Raw genomic sequence first — 25,227 nt, 5'->3', positions numbered from 1 at the left:
GAGAGAAGGACAAGAGAGACTTCCGGTTCCGGCCTGACACCGGCAGCTCGTGCACATGCGCACACTCCCGCCCAGCGCAGGCCCGTCCCGATCCGTGCGCGCGCGCGCCCCGTACTAACCAGACGGCGCACGCCCAGTGCCGCGAGCGTCATAGAGCGGTATCTTAAGTTCCTCAAAGAGGCAGCAGGGGGAGCATGCTGGATCCTTGAGTGGAAGATGCTGGGTTCTAAGGTAGGTAGGCAGGAGGCTGCAGGCACACAGCAAGCCAGGCAGCATCAGGAGGTGGGCAAGTCAATGTTTCAGGTATAACCCGTCTTCAGGACTTGCTGTGTTCTTCCAGCTTGCTGCTTGTCTACCCGATTTATCAAAATTTGGAGATGCTGGTGCTGGATTGGGTGTGCAAAGTTAAAAATCACACAACACCAGGTTATAGTCCAACAGGACTAACTGGAAGCACCAGTTTTCGGAGCGCTGCTCCTTCATCAGGTGGTTGTGGAGTACACAATTGTAAGACACAGAATTTATAGCAAAGGTTTACAGTGTGATGTAACTGAAATTATACATTGAAAAATATCTTGATTGTTGTTAAGACTCATCTTTTAGAATGACCATGTTGGTTTCACTTGTTTCATATGTAAATCACAAAACTTTTTTTAAAAGTTATATTCTCAGGTTAACTTTAACAATTGGTATCAGCCTAGATAATGTGTTGAAGGTGTTAGCCCCCAGTGTGCTGTGGTTTCTGTGTGTGTGTCAGGGGTGGGGGTTGTGAGTGTCTGTGAAAGAGAGTGTATGTGTGTGTGTGAGTGAGCGAGCGTAAAGGGGTCTCAGTCTGTGAGAGAGTGCATGTGAGAGTGTCTCTCTCTCTCTCTCTCTCACAAACCCACATACACATATAAGTTTGTGGGGTGAATTTGTACTTGCAGTGTTACATTGTACTTTACTCAAAAACTGCATGAATCCATGCAAGACTCTGTGAACTCATCCTATCATCCTGTTGTAGATTCCAGTTTTCCTAAGGCTCCTTGTTGCCACATTCAGTCAAATGTGGCCTTGATGCCAAGGGCTGTCACTCTTACCTCTGAAAATCAGCTCTTTTGTCCATGTTTGAACCAAGGATGTAATGAGGTCAGGAACTGAGTGGCTCTGGCAGAACCAAAACTGGGCAACACTGAGCAGTTGCTGCTTAATGGCACTGTTGATGACACCTTCCATCAAGTGTAGACTCATGCTACCAAGTGCTAACAGTGCTATCAAGCAGCAATCTTCAGCCAGAAGTCCCAAGTGGATGATCCATCTCAGCTTCCTCCATTGGTTCCAGCATTGCAAGTGCCAGAATTTGGCGTGATATCAAGAAACAGTTGGAGGCACAAGATACTGCAATGGCTATGGACCCTGACAATATTCTGGCAATCGTACTGAAGACTTGTGCTCCAGAACTTGTCGCTGTGCTAGCCAAGCTGTTCCACTACAGCTACAACACTGGCATCTACCCAATAAAGTGGAAACTTGCTCAGGTCTGTGCTGTACACAAAAAGCAGGACAAATCCAACCCAGCCAATTACTGCCACATCACACCTTCCATCAAGCTGTGGAATCTAAGCTGGACCTAGTATTTGTTTTGTTATACTGTTTTTCTGGAAACGTTGATCTGTCTGTTGCCCATTTTCCATTCTTCTCCAGTTATGTAGTGCCTGGTTCTAAACAGCACTATTAATATCTTTAATTGTCACTGTTCCATGAACAATCTGAGGAGATTGAAGTTTTGGTTCATTTGCCACAGCGGGCAGCCATGGTATGGTAATGTTTTCACTCTCTCATTATAATTACTGGTGAGTCTAAGGACCAACAGAGGTCTGCTTTTCTTTATATTTGGAAGATTTAATGGTTATGTGAAAGAGATTTTCATTAGATTGTGCTTGTGAACTCTGATGATCTTTTGCGATGAGATTTTGCAGCCAAGGCAGAAAATATCAGGTATAACTTCAAGAAACACATTATAACTGGAATAACCGGAAGAATTTGCTCTCCTTGTTCACCAGAATCAATCATATAGAGCATGTTATGAAGAAGAATTGTTCATGGGTTGCTTCTCCATCTCTGCATAGCCCAAGATATGGAATGCCTGGGGACTCTATTGAAGAGAAGACATCAAGGACTGAAGCTGTTCAATGTAAGATCTCCTAGCTGCAATTCCTAAGGGGGTTACCAGGTGCCAGCATAATTCTGGCTTCTATCACTAATATTAAGCAAAGTTTTAAACTCACACAACACCAAGTTATAGTCCAACAGGTTTATATGGAAGCACCAGCTTTCAGACCTTCGCTCCATCATCAGGTGGTTGCGGAGGTTAAGATCACACTCAGAGAATTTATAGCTAAAGGAGTCCAGTGTCATGGAGATGTAATACAGTAAACAATCTTAGATTAAAACTTTCAACTTTTATAATGGGATATGTTGGTTTCTGTTCTTTGATATGACAACCCCAGAACTTCTTTTCAATTACATTCTCAAGGTAGCTCAGCTTTTGAAATAATAGTTGCGAAGTCTGTCTGTGTCCCAATGCTATGTCAGACTGACAAACCCTGTGTATAGTTTTACAGAGTTTTACATGGATTCATATAGTTTTTGAGCAAAAGACACAGACTTACCCTGCATGGATTTCAACTCAGTTTCACCATTTGTGTTTTGAATCCAGCCAGGATTACAAGTGCCTCCAGGACATACAACGTTCCTCGGACCACTGTTCCCGCCACAACCTGTGATCCACAATTAACGCCATGCGTCAGCATTTGTGCATACTCGACTCCACTCTGCAGCAACATTGACTCACCTCTCTAAAAGCTGCACTGGTGCCCAGTTTAATTTCATTCCTTGCCTCATCCGTCACCTCAACGAAAGTTTTTTTTTCTCTTTCTTCCAGACGTTAAGGCGTGCAAGCTCCAACAACCTATGGACTCCAAAATCCATCCTGTGGACCACCCCTCAGCACCCACTCATTTCCAGCCCTCAGATACCATTACATTCTGTCCCCCTGAGGCCATTCACACCAACCCCAGCCCTTGCTGTGTTTTCACCACAGGTTTTATTTTGCTCAAAAATGTAATTCTGCAAAAACAACATGACATATGTAAAGAAGGAGATATCCTTCCTTCTTTTTCTTAACCAAAAACCCTCAATTTATTTAGTCATCCAGCGTTCCCTATATCTACCAGCCTTTCCTTTCACCCTAACAGGAATATACTGTCCCAGGACTCTCATTATCTCATTTCTGAAGGCTTCCCATTTTAGATTAGATTAGATCCCCTACAGTGTGGAAACAGGCCCTTCAGCCCAACAAGTCCACACCAACCCTCTGAAGGGTAACCCACCCAGACCCATTTTCCCTCTGACTAATGCACCTAACACTATGGGCAATTTAGCATGGCCAATTCCCCTGACCTGTATATCTTTGGATTGTGGGAGGAAACCAGAGCACCCGGAGGAAACCCATGCAGACACTGGGAGAATGTACAAACTCCACACAGATAGTCGCCCGAGGCTGGAATTGAACCTAGGTCCCTGGTACTGTGAGGCAGCACTGCTAACCACTGTGCCGCTCCTTTACCTGCAAACATCTGCACCCAAGCAGCTTTTGAAAGTTCTTGCTTAATACCGTCAAAATTAGCCTTCCTCCAATTTAGAACTTCAACTTTTAAATCTGATCTATCCTTTTCCATCACTATTTTAAAACTAATAGAATTACAGTTGCTGTCCCCAAAATGCTCCCCCACTGACACCTCAGTCACCTGCCCTGCCTGATTTCCCAAGAGTAGGTCAAGTTTTGCACCTTCTCTAGTAGGTACATCCACATACTGAATCAGAAAATTGTCTTGTACACACTTAAGAAATTCCTCTCCATCTAAACCCTTAACACAATGGCAGTCTCAGTCTATGTTTGGAAAGTTAAAATCCCCTACCATAACCACCCTATTATTCTTACAGATAACTGAGGTCTCCTTACAAATTTGTTTCTCAATTTCCCTCTGACTATTGGGGTATCTATAATACAATTCCAGTAAGATGATCATCCCTTTCTTATTTCTCAGTTCAACCCAAATAACTTGCCTGAGTGTATTTCCGGGAATATCCTCCCTCAGTACAGCTGTACTGCTATCCCTTATCAAAAATGCCACTCCCTTTCCTCTCTGGCCCCCCTTTCTATCCTTCCTTTGGCACTTGTATCCTGGAACATGAAGCTGCCAGTTCTGTCCATCTCTGAGCCATGTTTCTGTAATTGCTATGATATTCCAGTCCCATGTTCCTAACCATGCCCTGAGTACATCTGCCTTCTCTGTTAGGCCTCTTGCATTGAAATAAATGCAGTTTAATTTATCAGTCCTACCTTGTTTCTGCCTGCCCTGACTGTTTGACTCTCTTCTGTTCTCAACTGTACCAGTCTCAGATTGAATCTCTTTCCTCACTATCTCCCTTGGTCCCACCCCCCACCTCACTAGTTTAAATCCTCCCAAGCAGCTCTAGCAAATTTCCCTGCCAGTATATTAGTCCCCTTCCAATTCAGGTGCAAACCATCCTTCTTGTGCAGGCCACTTCTACCCCAGAGAGATTCCAATGATCCAAAGATGTGAATCCTTCTCCCATATGCCATCTCCTCAGTCATGCTTTCATTTGCTCTATCCTCCTATTTCCTACCCTCACTATTTCACAGCACCAGGAGTAATCCTGATATTACTACTCTTGAGGATCTCCTTTTTAAATTCCTGCCAAACTCTCTGTATTGTCCCTTTAGAATCTCATTCTTTTCCCTTCCTATGTCATTGGTTCCTATGTGTACAATGACCTCCTGCTGGTCCCTCTCCCCCATGAGAACATTCTGCCTCCTCTCTGCGACATCCTTGATTCTGGCACCAGGGAGGCAACACACCATTCTAATTTTTCACTGCCGACCACAGACAAATGTCTGTCTGTGCCTCAGACCAGAACATCCCCTAACACAATTGATCTCTTGGAATCCGGTGTACCCCTTATTGCATTAGAGTAGGACTCGATACCAGAAACTTGGCTGTTCATGCTACATTCCCCTGAGAATCCATCACCCCCTACATTTTCTAAAACAGCATACTTGTTTGAAATGGGATAGCCACAGAAGACTCCTGCACTACCAGCCTACTTCTCTTACCTTTCCTAGAGTTAACCCTAGGAGTATATCTGACTATATCTGCAACTTTTCTCCCTTCCTATTATCTGCCATCCATCACATCCCCTTGCTCTTGTAAATTCCTCATTGCCCCTAACTATATCTCTAACTGATCCATTCGATCTGATAGCATTTGCAACCGATGGCATTTATTATAGATATAATCCTCAGTAACACGTAAACTCTCACTAAACTCCCACATCCGACAAAAAGAGCATATCACTGTACTAAAAGCCATTTTTGCTTCTTTCAATCTATAGACCCAGATAATAGCACTGTCTTATTCCTCTACAAGACACTACTCCTCGCTAACCTAGTACTTATGGCTTATATTTTTAAGTTTAATCAAGAGACATCTCTCAATAAAGCATATAATCAAGAAAGAACCCACTCTACTCACTACTGTAGACTTACTGTAAGGTCATACTTAAAAATATTCACTTATCTGTTTCTGTGCTGTGACCTCTCCCAAATGGGATCCTCCAAAATTAGTTGTGAATTTCACTGTTTGTTAATTTTCCCAGATGCACTCAATGTCCAGCGATCCATGAATTCAAACAGCAAAGGCAGTAACTACAGCTGAGAGTGATGTTTATCTGTGCCACCAAAGTGCCCTCAATAGGTATTTTTTCTTTTATTCTCTCCCACTAAGAAACAATACACTCCCTGGTTCCACAGCTGGGGGATCCAACTGGCCTGAGTGACTCTGAGGGCATGTGTGTCTAGATGGGTCAGACGTGCTGAGTGTTTCTTGCCAGAGACACCCCTTTGCTTGTATGTGTGTGTGTGTGTGTTAGTAGTATGGTGGTGAAGGCAGGCTGCAGGTGGAGGGCCAGCCACATCTGCAGTGCCCTCAGTGGAAAGTGCAGAGGCGTCTGTGGTGGAGCACCCTGTTGCATGTCTTCAATCCTGGGAGCCAGTTGGTAGAAACCTTATCAAAAAGCTTCCAATTCACTGTCTTAAACTGAAAGGAGTTGGGGAAGAGCTGTAAAATACAGAAACATAGAATAATGTAGTACTGAAGGAAACCATTTGTTCCTTTGTATCTATGCTCCCTCTTTCATCTCATCCACCTGTTGTTTCTGCAAATCCCCGCAATATCTTTCTCCTTTAGGTTTTTATCCAACAATTATTTGACGATTGTTTTTGCCTTCATTATCTTTCCTGAATGTTTAAAACTTCTAGACCTTGTATGTGAAATGTTCAGCCCTGGCTATTGAATTTTAATTGTGAATTTTGGTTGATTGTGTAAATAAACTTAATACCAAATAGAGTTTTATTAGCATTTCATTCACTCGTCTCAAAAAGTGAACCCTAAAGTAATGAAACTGCACCAATCTTATCAGGTAAAATGAGTAGTTCCCTTGGTACTAGTTTATGACAGACTGACAACTGTTGTATAGAAGAAAAAGGGTAATAATTACACTCCTTCCCAGACTCCAGGGGACGCTTTTCACTTGACATTCTTTAAGCTGTCAAACTGTGAAAATAGCAAATGAAAATGTACCCAGAATAGCTTTCTACTTACTTCAGTGCAGAGCTATGCTGTACCTCTGCAGGCAGTGATGCCCAATTGAGTTCTTGCTGTGCATCCTTTATTGACAGCTGCTCTTTTTGTGCTTACTTGAACCCTCAGGCAGTGAATTCCCAAATGAGCCTTTACCAGATGTGTTTTTAATCAAATCTGATCCAGCAGTTCAGCTTTGCCAGTTCACACTGACAACTGTTTGGTATGCTCATGTTTCAGTCTGATGCTCTGCATCCCACATTGTTAATTGTCATCTACATGCAATTTACACTTACTAGTTCATCTCCCCCATAGCACAGCCTGGAGAGAGATATTTCAAAGGTGTGTATCTCTCACTGTCTGCTTTAGTCTTTTTTTGAGTGGTTCTCACATATTACCTTACAGTTTCTATCTCTGTCTATGTTTTGTCTTGATTGCTCCTGCAGTGGGCGTTTATAATTTATCCCTTTTTGTTTCTTTTTCAGTTTATGCCCCTTAAAACTATAATCTTACAGTTTACATTGTTTTGCCTTTTTTAGAAAATCCACGCATACAGGAAGATGACAGTCAACGCACAAACAAAAGACAGAGGAGGAACGTGGATTTTGGAACAAAAAGCCAAAATGACATCCCATGTGAGTACACCAAAATGGGACTGTCCCTCCTTGTCCTGCTTAATTTGTCTGCAGCCTTTGGCACCACTGATGAAATCTTTCGTCTCCATGCCTTTCTACCATCATCCAACTGGGTGGGACTGCAATACTTTGTTCCATTCTTATCTGTCTTGTCTTCGGCAGGGAATCACTTGCTCTGGCGCCGTCACATCTAGCCTCTCCAAATGACTTATCTTTGCTATCCTTTATTTCTTATCTACATGCTACCCCTTGGCAATATCATTCATAAACACAATGTCACTTTCTGCATGTATCTTGATAAGACCCAGATTCACTTCATCGCCACTAGTATTTATCTGCCCGCTGTGCCATCCAGCACTAGCTGAGCAGACATTTTTTTCAACTAAATATTGAGAAGTCCAAAGCCATTTGTCTTCCAGTATAATCCTTGGTCACAGATGCTATACTCTTCGTGCAAACTGCCTGAGACTAAACTAGACTGATGTCATATTTGATCCCATATTTTGACTATCACAAGATGTTAACCTCCATTACTTTGCCCAATTCCACTCTGACTCAGCTTGACCACAGTTAAAACTCTCATCCATATTTTTGATATCTTCTAGATTTGACTATCTTAATAAACTCCTAGTTGTTCTCTCACCTCCTACCCTCTGTGCATTTGAAATCATCTAAAAATCTATTGTTCATGTATAACCTCATAATAAATTCCATTCACCATCACTCTTTTAGATTAAATTACTTACAGTGTGGAAACAGGCCCTTCGGCCCAACAAGTCTACACCGACCCTCTGAAGCGCAACCCATCCAGACCCATTCCTCTACATTTACCCCTTCACCTAACACTAGGGGCAATTTAGCATGGCCAATTCACCTAAACTGCACATTTTTGGACTGTGGGAGGAAACTCCACACAGTCAGTCGCCTGAGGTGGAAATTGAACCCGGGTGTCTGGTGCTGTGAGGCAGCAGTGCTAACCACTGTGCCACCATGCCACCCACTGTTGTTAGCTCCGAGTCTGCCAATGCCTTAATTTTAAAATTATTTCCTTATTTTCAAATCATTCCACAACCTGAGCCCTTCTTACTTCTATAATTTCATACCCTTCCCACCCAAAGATATCTGTGCTTTTTCAATTCTGGCATCTTGCTTCCTTTGAAACTTATTTCTTTTTCTAAATTTTGGTCACCTGACCTAATATTTTCTTATGTGACTCAGTGTAATTTTTTTTGAAGATTTTCCTGTGAAGTGTCTTGCTTTTTCCTGCATGTTCTTAGGTGCTTACGTTTTATATGAGCAATACATTATTCGTTGAAGTGCCTTGAGATGTTTTACTGTGCAAACTGCTATATAAATGCAAGTTGTTGTTGCAAGTGGCCTAAGGATGAGGCATGACTAGAGACTGCACTATTTTAAGGATAACAGCAGAGTTTTTCCAATGTCATGGCCAGTACTTATTCACCAACCAGCATCATCAAAACAGATTGATGTTATTCCTCACCTCCAACTAAAAGTGTTAATGTTTTATCTAAAAGGAGACGACCTCTGATAAAGCAGGACTCCCTCAGTACTCTGCTGAATGTCAGTCAAGGATATTACTTGAAGGGCACTTGAATCCACACCTTCTGATTCAAAAGCCCACTAAGCTAAGCGGATATGCCAAATATAATGTGCAACAAAGTATGTCACATTGTACTTCCTGCCACGTTGGCACCATTTTCAGTGTTGTGTTGTCTAAGACTGTTTTGACTTCTTGGTGTCAATTTAGTTACCATGACAGCAGATGTGACATTTCAAATTTGCACAAAATATTTCAGAATACGTGTTCTGAGTGCATTAAAGTACTGGAAATTATAACTAGATAAAAGCAAACAGTGTTTGAGATAAGAGGAATGGTTTTAGTTTGTCTTGCATTTTTCCTGCATGTTCTCAGGTGCTTAAGTTTTATACCAGTCATACATTAACACTGGGATACCTGATCATGCAATCAATGTGAGATTGGAAAAGATTTGGCAATTTGACAGTAGAGCAGGACTATGGTAATGTTGAGCTGAATAATTTCTTTCAAAGCTTTTGATGTTTTACTTTGATGATTTGAACAAGTCAAACCTTTGCATCTGGGAACTCGCTGCATTTAAGAGGAAGCTAGATAAATATTGGAGTGAGAAAGGAATAGAAGAAATATGTTGATAAGGTGGTGAAATTATGTAGGTTAGGAAAAGGTTTATATGGCACCTAAGCAGTAGCATGGTCCAGTTGGGCCAGATGACCTGTTTCTGTGCTGTAAACTCCATATAATTAAACAATATTTTTAAATTCCTAGTCATATTTGTAACTTCTGAAAGAGAAATGCATGGAAGAGGTGTCATGACACTGCAGCCACAAAGATCTAAAGAAAAGTGACAGCAATACTGAACTAAAAGGTGATTCAGAAATTGCTACCCAAGAGAGCCTTCTTGCAGCTGAGTATCCAAAGATGATTTTTGCACCAGCATCTTGTACTTTTCTCTCCAAATACTGTGGTTACGACAAGATCTGGAACTCCTGAAGGAGGAGCTAATGAACAGGAAGACCTTTGACAAATGGCACAACAGGCTAGCATGCCTCAAAGTCCCCAAAGCAACACTGAATACTTTTGAACAGGCAGATAGACACCTTTTTTTCCCTTCTTGGAACAGTACACATTGGATATTAGGGCCAAAGTTAAAAATCTCACAACACCAGGTTATAGTCCAACAGGTTTATTTGGAAGCACTAGCTTTTGAAGCACTGCTCCTTCATTGGATGGTTCAGAGCAGCGCTCCCAAACCTAGTGCTTCCAAATAAACCTGTTAGACTAGAACCTGGTGTTGTGTGATTTTTAACTCTGTACACCCTAGTCCAACACCAGCACCTCCAAGTCAATATATTAAGGATAGTTAACTGTTGCAGTCAATGCCAGCAGTGTGGTCCAGAGGAACTGAATTAAGTGCTGCAAAATGTTTAATGATTTCACAAAGCTGGTCAACATCCATGAATTATCATCACTTATTTTTTCCTACAAATAAACCACTAGCTTCACACACTGTTGCGTTACCCATACGACCTCCATTCTGTTACCATAACTATCAATGTAGATTTATACCCCATACTGATAGCCTCACATCACCCTCGTACATTTAGCTCAAGCTGCAGGCTATAAACTCATTCTCATAGCTTGTGCACATTGCCAGCTGTTCAATTGTGTCAAGCACATCACCCAGACAGAAACATTCACAGAAATGTTACCACTTTCCTTGCAGGAATAAATGGACAATAATTGGAGGCATGACTTCATGTCCACACCACTTCATCTTGCCATCCCCATTCTGCATTTTGTTATGATTTAAAAGTTGCAGATAGTGTAACTGTACACCTCCTGCATTCCACCCTTCCCTCACCCCAATCATGGCGTTTAAGCTTTTTATGTATTCATAATTCCAAGAATTACCAGACAGCCAGTGCTCTGGATAATTAAATTACTCGAGGTTCAAGGGACTGATGAAGAAGAAAAAAAACATCACTTGATCTGATCCTTGCAGCTACGAGCACAGGCTTCAGGGGATAGCGTTTCAGTGAGCTTTGCTCATGATGTGGGAAAAAAGATAACATGGGTGCCAATTCCCATAATATCATCTTATGTGGCTCAGTGTTAACTTTTGTTTTATAGTTCTCCTCTGAAGCATTTTGAGCCTTTTTTTTTAAAGGTACTTTCCAAATACAACCTGTTGCTGCTAAGGTACCACTCCAGGGAGTTGCAGTGCTCTGTGGGAGATATCATTTGTGCTCTCACTGTCAATTGGCCAGTGCCTGTACTGAACTAGTACAGATCTTAACCAGACCTTCAACGCACAAAGCCACTTGAGGTCATCTTGCAAGGCAATCTGCCATATCCCCAATAAAATAAAAATCAGCATTCTCAAAAAGCAGGTACAGTCACAGGGTAGCACTTTAGGGAAACACAAGGCCAGGCAAAGATATCCATAGAACAGGCACTGGGGGAATGCATTTGCAATGTAAGAGAGGATGTTTTGCTGGATATAATAGGTGTGGGTTGGTTGCTTTGTTATGGCCTTTGTTTCAGGCTTGTGGCTGAGAAGATACTATTATTGTCTGTAACTGGGGTGTGATAAGGGTCAGGAATAGGTGAGCAGTGGGGATTTGGGATTGTTTTCAGGAGAACTGGAGTTGTTTGAACTGCTGCCCATTTAAAAGGTGAGTGTGCCAGATGGCTTCACCATTTCATTTCTTCTTTCTCCTCCTGAGATAGTAACCAATCCTTGATGGCAAGGTCCATACCTTCATGATGACCAGATTGTGGAGGATATAACAGACCGCAACAAGTTGGGACAACCATTGCAGTGAGGGTCGTTCCAGAGCAGCTGAGGTGATGGAATCCAGTTTGCTCCTGGACAATGTTTCTTATAGCAACATAGCTCTCATTATATGCATGTGAGGCACATGTGATTGGGTTGCAGAAGGAAGTCATGAGTTAGGTGTTAAATGAAGAATTTTTGATGCCCTTCAGCCAGACTCTGATTTGACTTAGTGGGTGAAAGATTGATGGCTAACACAGAATGGACACATCTTGAGTGGTAGGTGAAAGTGAGGACTGGAGATGCTGGAGATTAGAGAGTGTGGTGCTGGAAAAACACAGCAGGTCAGGCAGCATCCGAGGAGCAGGAAAATCCACGTTTCGGGCAAAAGCCTTTCATTCGGAATGAGACTGGGAGCCCTGGGGGTGGAGAGATAAATGGGAGGGGGGTGGGACTTGGGGGGGGGGGGGGGGGCGGTGGTGGGGGGAAGGTAGGGGAGAGAGTGCAATAGGTGGAGGTAATGGTGATAGTTCAGAGGGGAGGGGATCGATGGGAACGAAGATGGACAGGTAGGAGAAGTCATGAGGGCAATGCTGAGCTGGAAGGTTGGAACTGGGTTAAGGTGGGGGGAGGGGAAATGAAGAAACTGGTGAAATCCACATTGATGCCATGGGGTTGGAGAGTTCCGAGGCAGAAGATGTGGCATTCTTCCTCCAGGCTTCGGGTGGTTAGGTAGTGGCGATGGAGGAGGCCCAGGACCTGAACGTCCTTGGCAAAGTGGGAAGGGGAGTTGAAATGTTCAGCCACAGGGTGCTGGGGTTGGTTGGTGCGGGTGTCCTGGACATGTTCTGTGAAGCGCTCTGCGAGTAGGAGTCGTATCTCCCCAATGTAGAGGAGACCACATCAGGAGCAATGGATACAGTAAATGACATGTGTGGATGTGCAGGTGAAACTTTATGGATGTGGAAGGCTCCTTTGGGGCCTTGGATGGAGGTGAAGGGGGAAGTGTGAGCGCAGGTTTTGCAAATCCTGCAGTAGCAGGATAAGGTGCCGGGAAGGGAGCATGGGCTGTTGCGGGGCATGGACCTGACAAGGCAGTCGTGGAGGGAATGGTCTTTACAGAAAGCTGATAGGGGTGGGGAGAAAAATATATCTGTGGTAGTGGGGTCCGTTTGTAGGTGGCGGAAATGGTGGAGGATAATGCAATGTATACGGATGTTGGTGGGGTGGAAGGTGAGGACCGGGAGTACTCGTCATGAGTGATACCAGGATAGCAGGTATCAACAGCACGAAGCACTTTCAGCAGCTGGCATCCTTTGCATTTGTAATATACTTCACCACTGAGACATAGTGCCCACAAAAACAAGTGTGTGCAGTTGATGGCACCCTGTGCTGTGGGAAAGCCTGCTATTCTGGAAAAGTCACCATGTGGTCTGCACAGTGAAGACCAGCCTTCTGGTATAAAGAACCTGTGTATTCTCTCTGATGCAGCAACTGATGGCTAACTAGGAAATGTTAGCTATCTTTCCTGTCAGTTTGGAAGAATCCCAATATGACAAAGTTGACAGTCGTGGACACTTTCACAATCAAAGTTAGTGTCATTCTCATCTTGCTTTGAAGCTGGAAATCTAGTACCACGAGGTGAAAGAGTTCTGTGAGCACATCTTTTGTGAATTGCAGATGATACACACTGATGAACTCTGATCCTGCCTGAGGCAAAGGTAAGAAAATGGTGGTCCCAAAGCACCTCAGGTGGGCATGGACTCTGGCTGAGAGCCCCTTCACCTTTTTATGAGCATCCTGTTTTTTTTATTTGCTGTCTGTACACTATCTCCCTGTTATGCTGCAGCCCAAGTGGGACTCGTTCCTGAAGAAGGGCTTATGCCCGAAACGTCGATTCTCCTGTTCCTTGGATGATGCCTGACCTGCTGCGCTTTTCCAGCAACACATTTTCAGCTCTGCTACTGTAGTACCCACGACTGAGAGCAAGTGGTTTGCCCAGGTTCCTTGCAGACCCAAGCAAAGTCATTGCCACTTATAGCACTGCTCCCTGCAAACATCACTCACTGTAAGCAACTCCTCAAAATGCTGGCATTTCCAAAGACTCAAAGAGATCCAACCAAAAGAATCAGAAACTAAACGCAAGGTGGTAATACTTTTAAATAGTGCTGGTGTGGAGTTGAGAACTTTCTTGTTGTTGAATACAGATTCAGTTTTTTGTTTTTAAGCGAGGCCTCTGATGTCTACAGTTAGGTTAGCAGCGATAGTGTCAAAACCAGATCAGTGTTACACACTGACAGACATCACAATCGAGCTACACTGTATAGTTTCCATTCACACTCATAATGCCCAAGCTAATGTTGTCACCAACACAGTGGTTAGTGCAGGTCACACTGGAAGTTGGTGTAGCGCAAGCCTATTTCAATATCAAAAGAATTCATGCATTGTGCCAAAATATTGGATGCCATGGAACCAATTTTTACATCTTTTAAGTTAATATTGGAATGACAGACCAAATATTAGCGTGTAATTTCCATTAGAGATGCAAATAGCTGCATTGGGATTGCGCTTAGCATCATGTGGCTACTGACTGATGAATTGGACAACAGTGCTATAAAGAAGTACTTAGGTGCTGCATGCAACTGGAGGACCAATAGACATGGTTATTTCCCTTTAATTCTTAACAGGGTCTTTAAAACTTATTTTGGAATCTAACATTCTACTTGATGTACTATCTTTCTCCACTGATTTTGTACATGTAGGAAAATACTTAATGTCAGAATGGAAAGAGAATCTGCTGATTAGTAAATTATTTAAATTAGATTACTGCAGATGCTGGAGATCAGAAATAAAATCAGAAAATGTTGGAGAAACTCAGCATGTTTGGTAGCATTTGTGGAGAGAGAAACAGAGTGAATCATTATTTTGGGTTTTGGTGCTTTTGTGTCTGTACAATTCCATGTCTAAAATTCTCCTAAGGAAGAGGTAGTTGGTTAGTTGGTTTCTAATCTGACGAACAGACCTTAACTGCACAAACCTTTCCAGGAAGGCAATAAGCCAGAAAATACATATGTTATTGCACTATATTGTTGCTCCGTATGTTATTTCTGTGACAGTAACACTGAAGGCAATAATATAATAATACTTTATGATGCAGTGATACGTTCTTGCATGGTTTCTAGCGTTGAATTATACTTGACCAAGTTAATGAGCTAAGCTTTGCTCAGTATTTTCCTAATGAAGGTGGAGCACCTTTCTCAAATGTTTTATTCCAACAATAATGGCTCTATCTCAGTATTTTTTTTTTTAAACATCTTTCACAGCTCAGCCTGTTGCACTGAAAGGCAAAAGGTTTTGCAAAGACAGAAGGGAGCAGAGTCATGCTGGACCATCTAACATAGATTAATGATATTCTACAATATAAATAGAAACTGCTTCATTATGAGCCATTTGCTTCAGAATTTCATACAGCAGCCCAACCAATTTCCTGTTGACATTATGAGCACAGAGTTTATTCCTTAGGCTGAGCCAACTGCAAAACTGAACAACTACCCATCTTTAGTTTCATTTATTCAAATTGTACAGAAATTATTAGAACAATGCCTTAAAGTCTCATTGAGATTTTAAGTACTATGATTAGTTTTTATAAGTTTACAATAATTTCTGATCTCAGGTTTGTTTTCCCAGTTGCCACAGATCCACTATGTATTAGTTTAGACATTCACTCATCGTAAAGTTAAAAGAATCAAATCATTGGATGCAAGGCTTCTGTTCAGCATACTTTTGATTTAATTTTACAATGAATTTAGTTAAGTTGTTAACCCATCATTGTTTTGGATGTTTGTATTTTTTAAATCACTTTATGTTTAGTTGGTCCATACTCACTTGCTCCTCAGACACTATTTGGGTGACAAATGGTAGTCAGAAAGCAGTGACACAGTCTTGGTTGCGAAGTGCATGACACATCCTATTGGACAGGAGGAAGAATGAGGTTTCCTTGCCCCATGCCCTCAGTATTGTATTTGGTCTTAAAGGAACATATTAAAGTATCGAATTGCCACTCCCAGTCTCATTCAGCTTTCCCAATCACATTTCTATTCCTGATCAATTCCTGACAATGAACTCTGGATCCCTGACTCTTGCCCTCATCCTGAACTTCACCTTGTCCCCACATAAGGTACCAACCTTCCATCAGCATTAAAGATTTACATGCTGCACCATTAGCAAATTGCTGTCCTCTTTCATGTCGGACACTCGGAGCTTTGCGGGGAACATTAAAATAAGGAACAATTGCCAATTTCTGGAGAGCTCCAAATCTCACCTTTCAGATGCACTGGGGCTTAACTACAGTCTCCATGCATGGCCCAAATTCTGGGGACCAATCTAATCATTTCCAGGAAATTATTTTCTACTTGCTCATTAAACACCTTTTTTTATTCGTTCATAGAATGCAGGCATCATTGGCAAGGTCAGAATTATTGCCCCTACTTGAGTGCCTTGCTGGGCTATTTCAGAGTTAAGAGTCATTCACATTGTTCTGGTCTGCAGTCACAAAAGGACCAGATTAGGTTAGGATGTCAGATTCTCTTCCCTGAATGATATTAGTGAGCCAAGATAGTGGCTATCTTTACTGATAATATCTTTTTAGTCCAGACTTTCAAGTAACATTAACTTGAAGTAATTGAATTTGAACTCTCGCCAGATCTTTAGCAAGGTCACTTATTTACCAGTCCAGTACCATAAAACCATGCCACTGTTCCCTTCAATCTCAGCAACTTGCCTAAAGTTACAAACATTTGATTGTTGTGTAAAATCGCACTTCATACAGCAATAAAGCTTTTACTTTGAAATGATCTTCTGCACATCAACAGCCCTCCCTATTAGGGGAGGGGACAGACTGACAGTTTTAACTGTGATTCTGCTGGTACTTTTTCTTGTAGGTTAGAAGTGATACGGAGTTCACTGTGAGTGATGGCTCGTTGACTAAGCCTCTGGGGATAAAGGAGTTTATACAAGGCAGGGAGCTTTTAATCATCAGATACAATATTTCAGCACTTAGCAAAAGAGATAAATTTCACCAGAAGTGAATGAGCAAATAGTTTGCATTGATACTTCTGGACTGTAGAGGTAAAGGACAGTTAGCTGATTTTCCTAGAAATTGTAAGTAGCACAGCAGGGAATGTGAAGCAAAGTACTGTGACCAAAAAACCTTAAGACTGGCTCCAGTATAAAACTGGCTCAGTGTAAACGAGCTCAGGTTTCTTACCAACATGTTGCTACTGCACAGCAGGAAAAAATGCAGTAAGTCCCCATTAAACTCCATATGAAGAAACGGATAAAGATAGCAGAAGATCTTCTGACATTAATGCAAACAATTTATTTGAAAAGGTGCAAGAGAATCGTCATTCCTGAGGAGAAATGGTATGATTTTATTTTTATATCAAAATTCTTTTGTATGTTTATTTTGGAGGATTAAAAAGACGTGATTGAATTTTCCACAGGAATATCTGTGAAGCAAACTGCACCTAAATGGTGAGGTTTGAAACTCTTTGGATATTGATTATTTTAATGTTCCCAGAAAAGCAATCTGACAGGGAAGAGGATGATAAGGTTATGTGTTTGCTAATGATGCAGCAGCCTTTGTAAATATTTCAATGCTGATGAGAAGTTGAGGCTTTGTTTAGAGATAAGGAGAAGTCCAGGGTGAGGGCAGGAGTCAGGGGTTCATTACCACAGTGTGAGGATAAGACAAAGCTTCACGACACATATATCTGCCTTGCATTAAGACCATGAAATGGAACAACAGAAATAAGCCCTTTAACCCATCAAGTCTCCTCCACCGTTCTAGGAGATCATGGCTAATCATGTGTTTTCCTGCCTTTTTTCCATATAACTTGATTCCATTAGTGATTAAAAATCTATCCATCAGAGGTCTAAATATACATTTACATCGATAGTAGTCATGATTCAGAGATGCCGGTGTTGGACTGGGGTGTACAAAGTTAAAAATCACACAACACCAGGTTATAGTCCAACAGGTTTAATTGGAAGCACACTAGCTTTCGGAGCGATGCTCCTTCATCAGGTGATTGTGAAGGATCACCTGATGAAGGAGCGTCGCTTCGAAAGCTAGTGTGCTTCCAAATAAACCTGTTGGACTATAACCTGGTGTTGTGTGATTTTTAACTTTGTACATTTATATCAGTCTCGATGGCCCACTGTGGTAAAGAATTCCAATAATTCACTGCACTCTGTAAGAAAAAGTTCCTCTTCACTTCATGACTTAAATAGGTGACCTTACTCTGAGATTATGCTGTCTGATCCGAGAATCTCCCGTAATAGAAAAGTAATCTCCATTCAAATTCCACTAGATACTATGGTGGGATTTGAACTCATCCCCAAAGTTTTGGACTGGGCCTTTGGATTAGTAGTCTATTGATGTAGCTACCATGCCATGTCTCCAGCATTTATAAGACTAGTGATTTCTGAAAACTAATGCCATACCATCATTTCAAGTCATAGCAGAAGGCCATTAGGATCTTAAAGCCACGTTGTGATGAAATGTTATGTTAAAGAGAGATTTACATGCATTTAGTGCCATTCATAAATTTAGTATATCCCAAAACTCTTTACAAAGATAGCAGTACTTTTGAAGTGAAACTTTGCAGTGGAAACCTGGTCAGAACTACCATGCTACTCTTCAAAGGTTAAAAAGCACACAACACCAGGTTATAGTCCAACAGGTTTGATTGGAAGCACTAGCTTTCGGAGCGCTGTTCCTTCACCAGGTGGTTGTGGAGTACACAATTGTAAGGCACAGAATTTATAGCAAACGTTTACAGTGTGATGTAACTGAAATTATACATTGAAAAATACCTTGATTGTTTGTTGAGTCTCTCATCTGTTAGAATGACCATGATAGTTTCATTTCTTTCATATGTAAATCACAAAACGTTTTGTAAAAGTTACATTCTCAGGTTAACTGTAACAATTGGTGTCAACCAGATAATATGTTGAACATATTATCTGGTTGACACCAATTGTTACAGTTAACCTGAGAATGTAACTTTTACAAAACGTTTTGTGATTTACATCTGAAAGAAATGAAACTATCATGGTCATTCTAACAGATGAGAGACTCAACAAACAATCAAGGTATTTTTCAATGTATAATTTCAGTTACATCACACTGTAAACTTTTGCTATAAATTCTGTGCCTTACAATTGTGTCGTCCACAACCACCTGATGAAGGAGCAGCGCTCCGAAAGCTAGTGCTTCCAATCAAACCTGTTGGACTATAACCTGGTGTTGTGTGATTTTTTTTTAACTTTGTACACCCCAGTCAAATCACTCTTCAAAGGGATAGTATGAGACCTTTTATGTTGAGAAAATAGATGGAACCTTGGATAACATTCACCCAAACCAGGGTTTCACCTGTAGAATTCCTTCACTAAAATGCCAAGTGAGATATTTAAGTCCCTGGAATGGGTCTTAAACCATCAATATTTTGAGTATAAAGCAAGAATCACAGAATCACTTTTTGTTTACATCCTTGATTTCCAGAGCTGTGTTTAGCTTTTAATTCATTGTCAATTTTCTTCTGGAAAGGTCTGGCTCAAAACAGTTTTGTTATTTCCAAGGGATTTTTACTTTCTGTCTTCTGCCTTATCTGCTGTTATGGCTTTCCATTAACCCTGAATTACAGGTATTTCTGAGAAATACAATATTCCTCAGCTGCTATACGCACCACATCCTGAGGTCCTCACTTAATGCCATGTGTTATCATATATACACACTTGACCTCTTTCTCCAGTAGAACTGACTCATTCTGTTTCAACACTGTCGACCATAGTTTCATTTCATCCTATGCCTCATTCTACACATTAACAGGAAATGGAGTTCTTTCTTTTAGGTGTTTAAAAATGCAAAGTCCAAAATAATTAAAGCTCCATATCTGAAGAAGGGTCATTCGCTGTCCCTCTGTTTAAGCCAATAATCTTCCCTCTCCTACCCCTGAATCTGAATCATATTCTGTTTTTTTTTCTTCCGTCCCATCACACTATCATGGAGGTTGTGTTGTCTTTGTTTCCCCCAACCCCACCCTACTCCTTTGTCTCCATTCCTATTTAATTGTGTACCATCTACCTTTTGTCACTGTCCATATGCGGCACAGTGGCTCAGTGGTTAGCACTGCTGCCTCACAGCATCAGGGACTTCGATTCAATTCCAGCCTCAGGTGACTGTCTGTGTGGAGTTGGCACATTTTCCCGTGTCTGTGTGGGTTTCCTCCCACAGGCCAGGTGAATTGGCCATGCTAAATTGCCCATAGTGTTAGATGCATTAGTCCGAGGGGAATGGGTCTGGGTGGGTTACTCTTGGAAGGTCGGTGTGGACTTGTTGGGCCAAAGGGCCTGTTTCCACACTGTAGGGAATCTAATCAAAATTACCTTTAAATTGGTTCCCTCTCCTCTGATATATGTTCCCACCTTTCAAAATCACCCCTTATCACCCCTTTCCTCAAAGTAAAGGATATTGATCTTTCTATTCTTGCAAACTGCCAAAATGACATTAAGCTTTCTTTTTTTCTATACTTAATTTTTCAACCTGTTATTGTGTCCTAGATCTGTGCCATCTATTTTACAGCCCTACATTATAATTTCTGTAGTCAGGTTTCCACCTTGAAGCTCTAGCAAATGGTAGAACTTATAACTTCTGAGACTGTGGCTAGGGTACATTTTGTCTTCATCTCTGATCTCTCTGCAAACTAATTTTCCATGCCTTTTCTCTGTTGTCCGATTCTATAGAATATCCCTCAGTTTGCCCTGCTTTTCCTTATTCAAATGTAACTACAGCATTTCCTGCAGTTGATTTTGTTATTACCTCCACAATTACCTCTAAAGGTCCCCAACAATCTAATCTTGCATCTACAAACATAGTACATTGAAAAATTGATTGTCTGTTAAGCCTTTCAGATGAATCAATTTTTCAATGTATAATTTCAGTTACATCACACTGTAAACTTTTGCTATAAATTCTGTTACGATCGAGCCCTCCACTATCATCTGATGAAGGAGCGTCGCTCCGAAAGCTAGTGTGCTTCCAATTAAACCTGTTGGACTATAACCTGGTGTTGTGTGATTTTTAACTTTGTTTCCCCCAGTCCAACACCGGCATCTCCAAATCTGTCCAACATAAGTTCCAGCTCCTTCAAAACTCTGCTGCCTTTATCCTATTCTCCATCAGGTCCTGTTCACCCAATATTTATTTGCTTTGATAGCTTACATTGATTCCTGGTCTGACAAAGTCTGCAGCATAGAAGTTTCAGTTGACGCTTAGCATTTTTGTCCACAGAACTACTTCAAAGAACACACCTGATATTGTTTCTGAAATGTTATTTCCTCAGGAAGTAATTGATTCTGAAACCTATTTACAGACCACCGTTAATGGGCTTAACTATTGAGCAGTTAAGTATTGCTTGCCATCATGAGGAGTTTCCTGAACTACTCAAAACAGCGTATTTTAAAAGACAGCAGTGTTCAACTATTATGTTGATAAATTAGGCCAAAATCAATGCAGGTTCAATAGAGGTAAAACTATTGTAGTCAGATTATAGAATTAGAGTGGAGGAGGCAGATAGCATAGATCCATTTAAAAGGAGAAAGAAAGATATGTTGATGGAATGAGCTAAAGATGGGTTGGAGGAGATTTGTTGAGCATAAACACTGACACAGATCACTTGAGCCAACTGGCCCGTTTCTGTCTGTCAATTCTACATACTGTAAATGCACAATTTCTTTCCTGCTTCATTGATGAAAACCATCTCCACTGTTTTCACTGAAGGATTCTGTAAATCTAACAAACATTCAATGCATTTTCCGTCAACCCTTTCCAGTAGTTTGTGGGTAATGAGCTTTTATATTTTTGTTATGAAGCAATACATCAGTGGTCCAACTCTGTAGAACTGTTGTTTTATTTTCCACTTCCTTTCAGGCACCCAGACTATCATTGAAGAGGACATTAAGGAAGAAACCTGTGGTTGTCTGCTGTTTCTTCACTGCCCTATCGATGGTGGTAATAAATACTTACCCATCTCTCCATTTTGACGACAAAATGTCTGACCTTAATTACCAAGCACCCAGCCAGCTACACGGAAAACTTACTCAGCAAAGAAGACTGTCGAGAAACACTGGCATCTTCCCCAAGCAAACAAATAACTTCCACAGAGATGAGAAATTACTGCCAATGGAAAACAGTCATCTAAAGAGATGGCATTCAAATGTTAAGCCACATAGCTATCTGGAGCCACTTAAAGAATGGTACAGCTATAGAGAAATGCAGAAGGCTTTCAACATGTCAGAACATCGAAACAAACTTCCACAGAAAAGATACAAAAATAGAAAGATCATACCACTTCGAACACTAAATAGCCAGATACAGGAAATCAAGGATGCTGAGCCGCCTCTGATTCCAGGGCGTCCATGGATTAACCCAATCTGTTATCAATCCTCAGTGGACAAGGCCATTTCACAAGTCCCTAACTCAAGTAGGAACACAACAACCCTGCCTGAAATAGGTTCAGTTTTGAATTACTCAATAGATAAAAAGGGCATGAAGTTTCTGCAGACTCAGTGCAAACTCGACATTCAGAGCAAATCTAAAAAACGAGTTTTACCTCAATTTAAAATTCCATCAAATCAGAGCAGAATACTCATTCAAATGGTTAAAGGCAATGAATACAAGGGAATTGGGAAAGGACTGCCCATTACCACCGAAAGGATAAAGTACCCAGATTTTTCTTCGATAAACTACGGGAAATCTGAGCAACTGAGTACATCACAAGTGAGCAAGAGGATAATTGAGTCTAAGATCTGTAACAGTGTTGAAACCAGCCATCCAGTTTTAGAGGTGGAAGATAACATTACATTTCAGGATACTCCACCCTGGTTTGACTCAAATGATATTGGAAAGATGAAACTTTTGGCTCATGGGTCAGTGGTAGCAAAAGAACGGATACCAGCTCATGGGCAAGTCATCAAAATAGGTCTGAGCTTACATTCTCCTGTTGTGATTGATGACCTTACAGGGCATTGTCAAGAGGGATTGTGTGGGATAATAAAACGATCTAGTGACCTTGATGAGGTTCTAGCTTTCCATTTGGACAGGGTGTTGGGTCTAAACCGGAGTCTGCCTGTTGTAGCGCGAAGATTTAATGATGCATTGCTCCCGTACAAGTTCACAGATGGAATGGCTAGGCCAGTTGTTTGGTGGGATACAGACATTCACCATCTGAATGATCCCAATAACGACCAGAATTCATTCGAGTTGAGTTGGTTTCAATACCAGGCAGTGCTGCGGCAACACTGTGGCATCAATAAAGCTTCTGAGAATCACACGGTGCCCTGCCTGGGTGTGAAACACTCCGAATGGGGCAAGTTAGCTCTGTTTGATTTTCTCTTGCAGGTAAGCTTTTCTTTTTCAGGGCCGAGCTAACTTTTCACGAATGTTCTACTTAGAAACATTAGACAAAATGGCTGGATTTTTTTATCACCCACGCCAGAGCTGCAGCTGATGGAGGTGTGGAGTTATAACTGATGAACATTGGGATGGGGGGGAAGTGGTGGTGGGTGCAGGGAAGGAGAGTGGAGGTGAGAGTCGGGGGAGGGGCCACCTACCAACTTCCACTGATACTTCACTTATAGGATAGTATCTTATAAATCATCTGCCTGCATTCGGACCTTGTCAATTATTAGCAAGTTAAGGGTCTCTTCCCACTGCCGGTGTTATATCTCACCAACACTGTAGTTTTGATACATGCATCATTGTGAAGTCACTGAGCCTTTAACCTGAGCTTACATTCTCCCATTGTGATTGATGACCTTGTAGGGCATTGCCAAGAGGGATTGTGCGGGATAATAAAACTATCTAATGATCTTGATGAGGTTCTAGTTTTCCATTTGGACAGGGTGTTGGGACCAAACTGGAGTCAGCCTGCTGTAGCTATAAGATTTGATGATGGATTGCTTCAGCCTGACTTCAGCCTTTGGTGGGGATCAGGGATGGACAATTGGGTTCTGTCCACTTGGAATACTCAGGACCCTATCTAGCTGCAAAGAGCCACTCCAGTTTGAAAGAATCCCTGTGGCAAATTGGTCAACCCTCCTCCACTTTGCCAGACTCTGCCCAAAAAAGCTTACCTGATTTCCCTTAACCTGCAGCCTCCAGCTCTGCCCGGCACACGTTTTATCTGCAGCCCCAGCTGTGTGCATGGTTCCTAGTTGCACAGCTGGCACCAAAGAGCTGTCAGCCCTCTGATTGACTGGCAGCTCTTAGAGGCAGGTTATGCTGCCTCAGGATGTGGATGCCATGACCTCATGACCAACGGTGTGAGGGCTCCCCAGGACAGCAGAGACAGGATGATCCTGAGTTACCAGTTACTGAAAGGGGTCACCACCTCTGCATTAAATCCTGGTTGATGCATGATTTTACACGTTTTTGTGGGTGTGTTGACAATGACAATAAGGCATGCTGGATGTTGTACGTGAGGGAGTTCAAAACTAAAGGGCATAATTTTAAGGTGAGTGGCGAAAGATTTAAAAGGGAACCGAGGGGCAACTTTTTCACACAGAGGGTGGTTTGTGTGTGGAATGAACTTCCATTGGAAGTGGTAGATGCAGCTACAGTTACAACATTAAAAGACGTTTGTACAGGTATATGAACAGGAAAGGTTTAGAGGAATATGGACCAAATGCAGGCAAATGGGACTGGTTTAGTTTGGGAAGCTAGGTTGACATGGATGAGATGGACTGAAGGGTCTGTTTCGGTGCTGGACGACTCTATGTAGAGATATTTGCAATACGACAACAATTTATAGCATCTTTAACATACTAAGATACCGAAGATGCTTCTCTGGAGCATTTTCAAACAAGGTTTGACACTGAGGAAACTTCTGGGCAGTTGATCAAAAAGCATGGTCAAAGAGGTGGGTTTGAAGGAATTTCTCCAGGCCTCTGGGCATGGATGGGGTGCGGTCTGTATAGCAATGAAAGAAAGTGGGAGTACCAGACATTTCTCGTCGTCATGAGGATGTCTCCCCTACTTAAAGGCAAATTGAGCCACTTAAGTGATCAATTAAGGACCTCATCCTGTTGCTGTTGCCATTTTGCTAATGGCAAGTGGACTCTATGCTACTCGGGGACACTCATCAGGCTACATGGCAGATGGGGATACTTTCTTAGAACAAAGAAAATTTACAGCCCAGGAACAGGCCCCTCGGCCCTCCAAGCCTGAGCCGGTCCAAATGTACTGTCTAAACCTGTTGGTCAATTCCTAAGCATCGATATCCCTCTGCTCCCCACCTACTCATGCATCTGTCCAGATGCATCTTAAATGAATCTACCGTGCCTGCCTCTACCACCTCTGCTGGCAACGCGTTCCAGATACCCACCACCCTCTGTGTGAAATACTTGCTGCGTGTTTCCCCTTAAACTTTCCACCTCTCACCTTGAAAGCATGACCTCTCGTTATGGAATCTTTCACCCTGGGAAAAAGCTTGT

At 41.9% G+C, this 25,227-nt stretch overlaps 1 protein-coding gene across 3 annotated transcripts in view; it reads left to right on the top strand.

The window, feature by feature from the left end:
* Positions 1 to 14: 14 nt before the first annotated feature.
* Positions 15 to 25,227, top strand: part of gask1a (golgi associated kinase 1A) — a 55,050-nt gene continuing 29,837 nt past the window's right edge. The window contains exons 1-4 of one of the 3 annotated variants that reach the window (XM_087986194.1): positions 2,049 to 2,173; positions 5,722 to 5,819; positions 7,244 to 7,339; positions 21,665 to 23,134. In XM_087986194.1, the coding sequence (XP_087842320.1) occupies positions 7,265 to 7,339; positions 21,665 to 23,134 (1,545 nt within the window). In that variant the 5' untranslated portion in view covers positions 2,049 to 2,173; positions 5,722 to 5,819; positions 7,244 to 7,264. Of the gene's footprint in view, positions 508 to 2,048; positions 2,174 to 5,721; positions 5,820 to 7,243; positions 7,340 to 16,692; positions 17,095 to 21,664; positions 23,135 to 25,227 lie in introns of those variants that run through there. The other 2 variants (XM_087986195.1, XM_043688700.2) reach the window with 2 other exon arrangements.

This window comes from Chiloscyllium plagiosum, unplaced genomic scaffold (genome assembly GCF_037043375.1).
Source record: "Chiloscyllium plagiosum isolate Xiang-an unplaced genomic scaffold, Cpla_swu_hap1 HiC_scaffold_4, whole genome shotgun sequence".
NCBI lineage: Eukaryota > Metazoa > Chordata > Chondrichthyes > Orectolobiformes > Hemiscylliidae > Chiloscyllium > Chiloscyllium plagiosum.
Note: the sequence above shows the minus strand (reverse complement) of the source record. Positions and strands in the feature narration are given on the sequence as shown.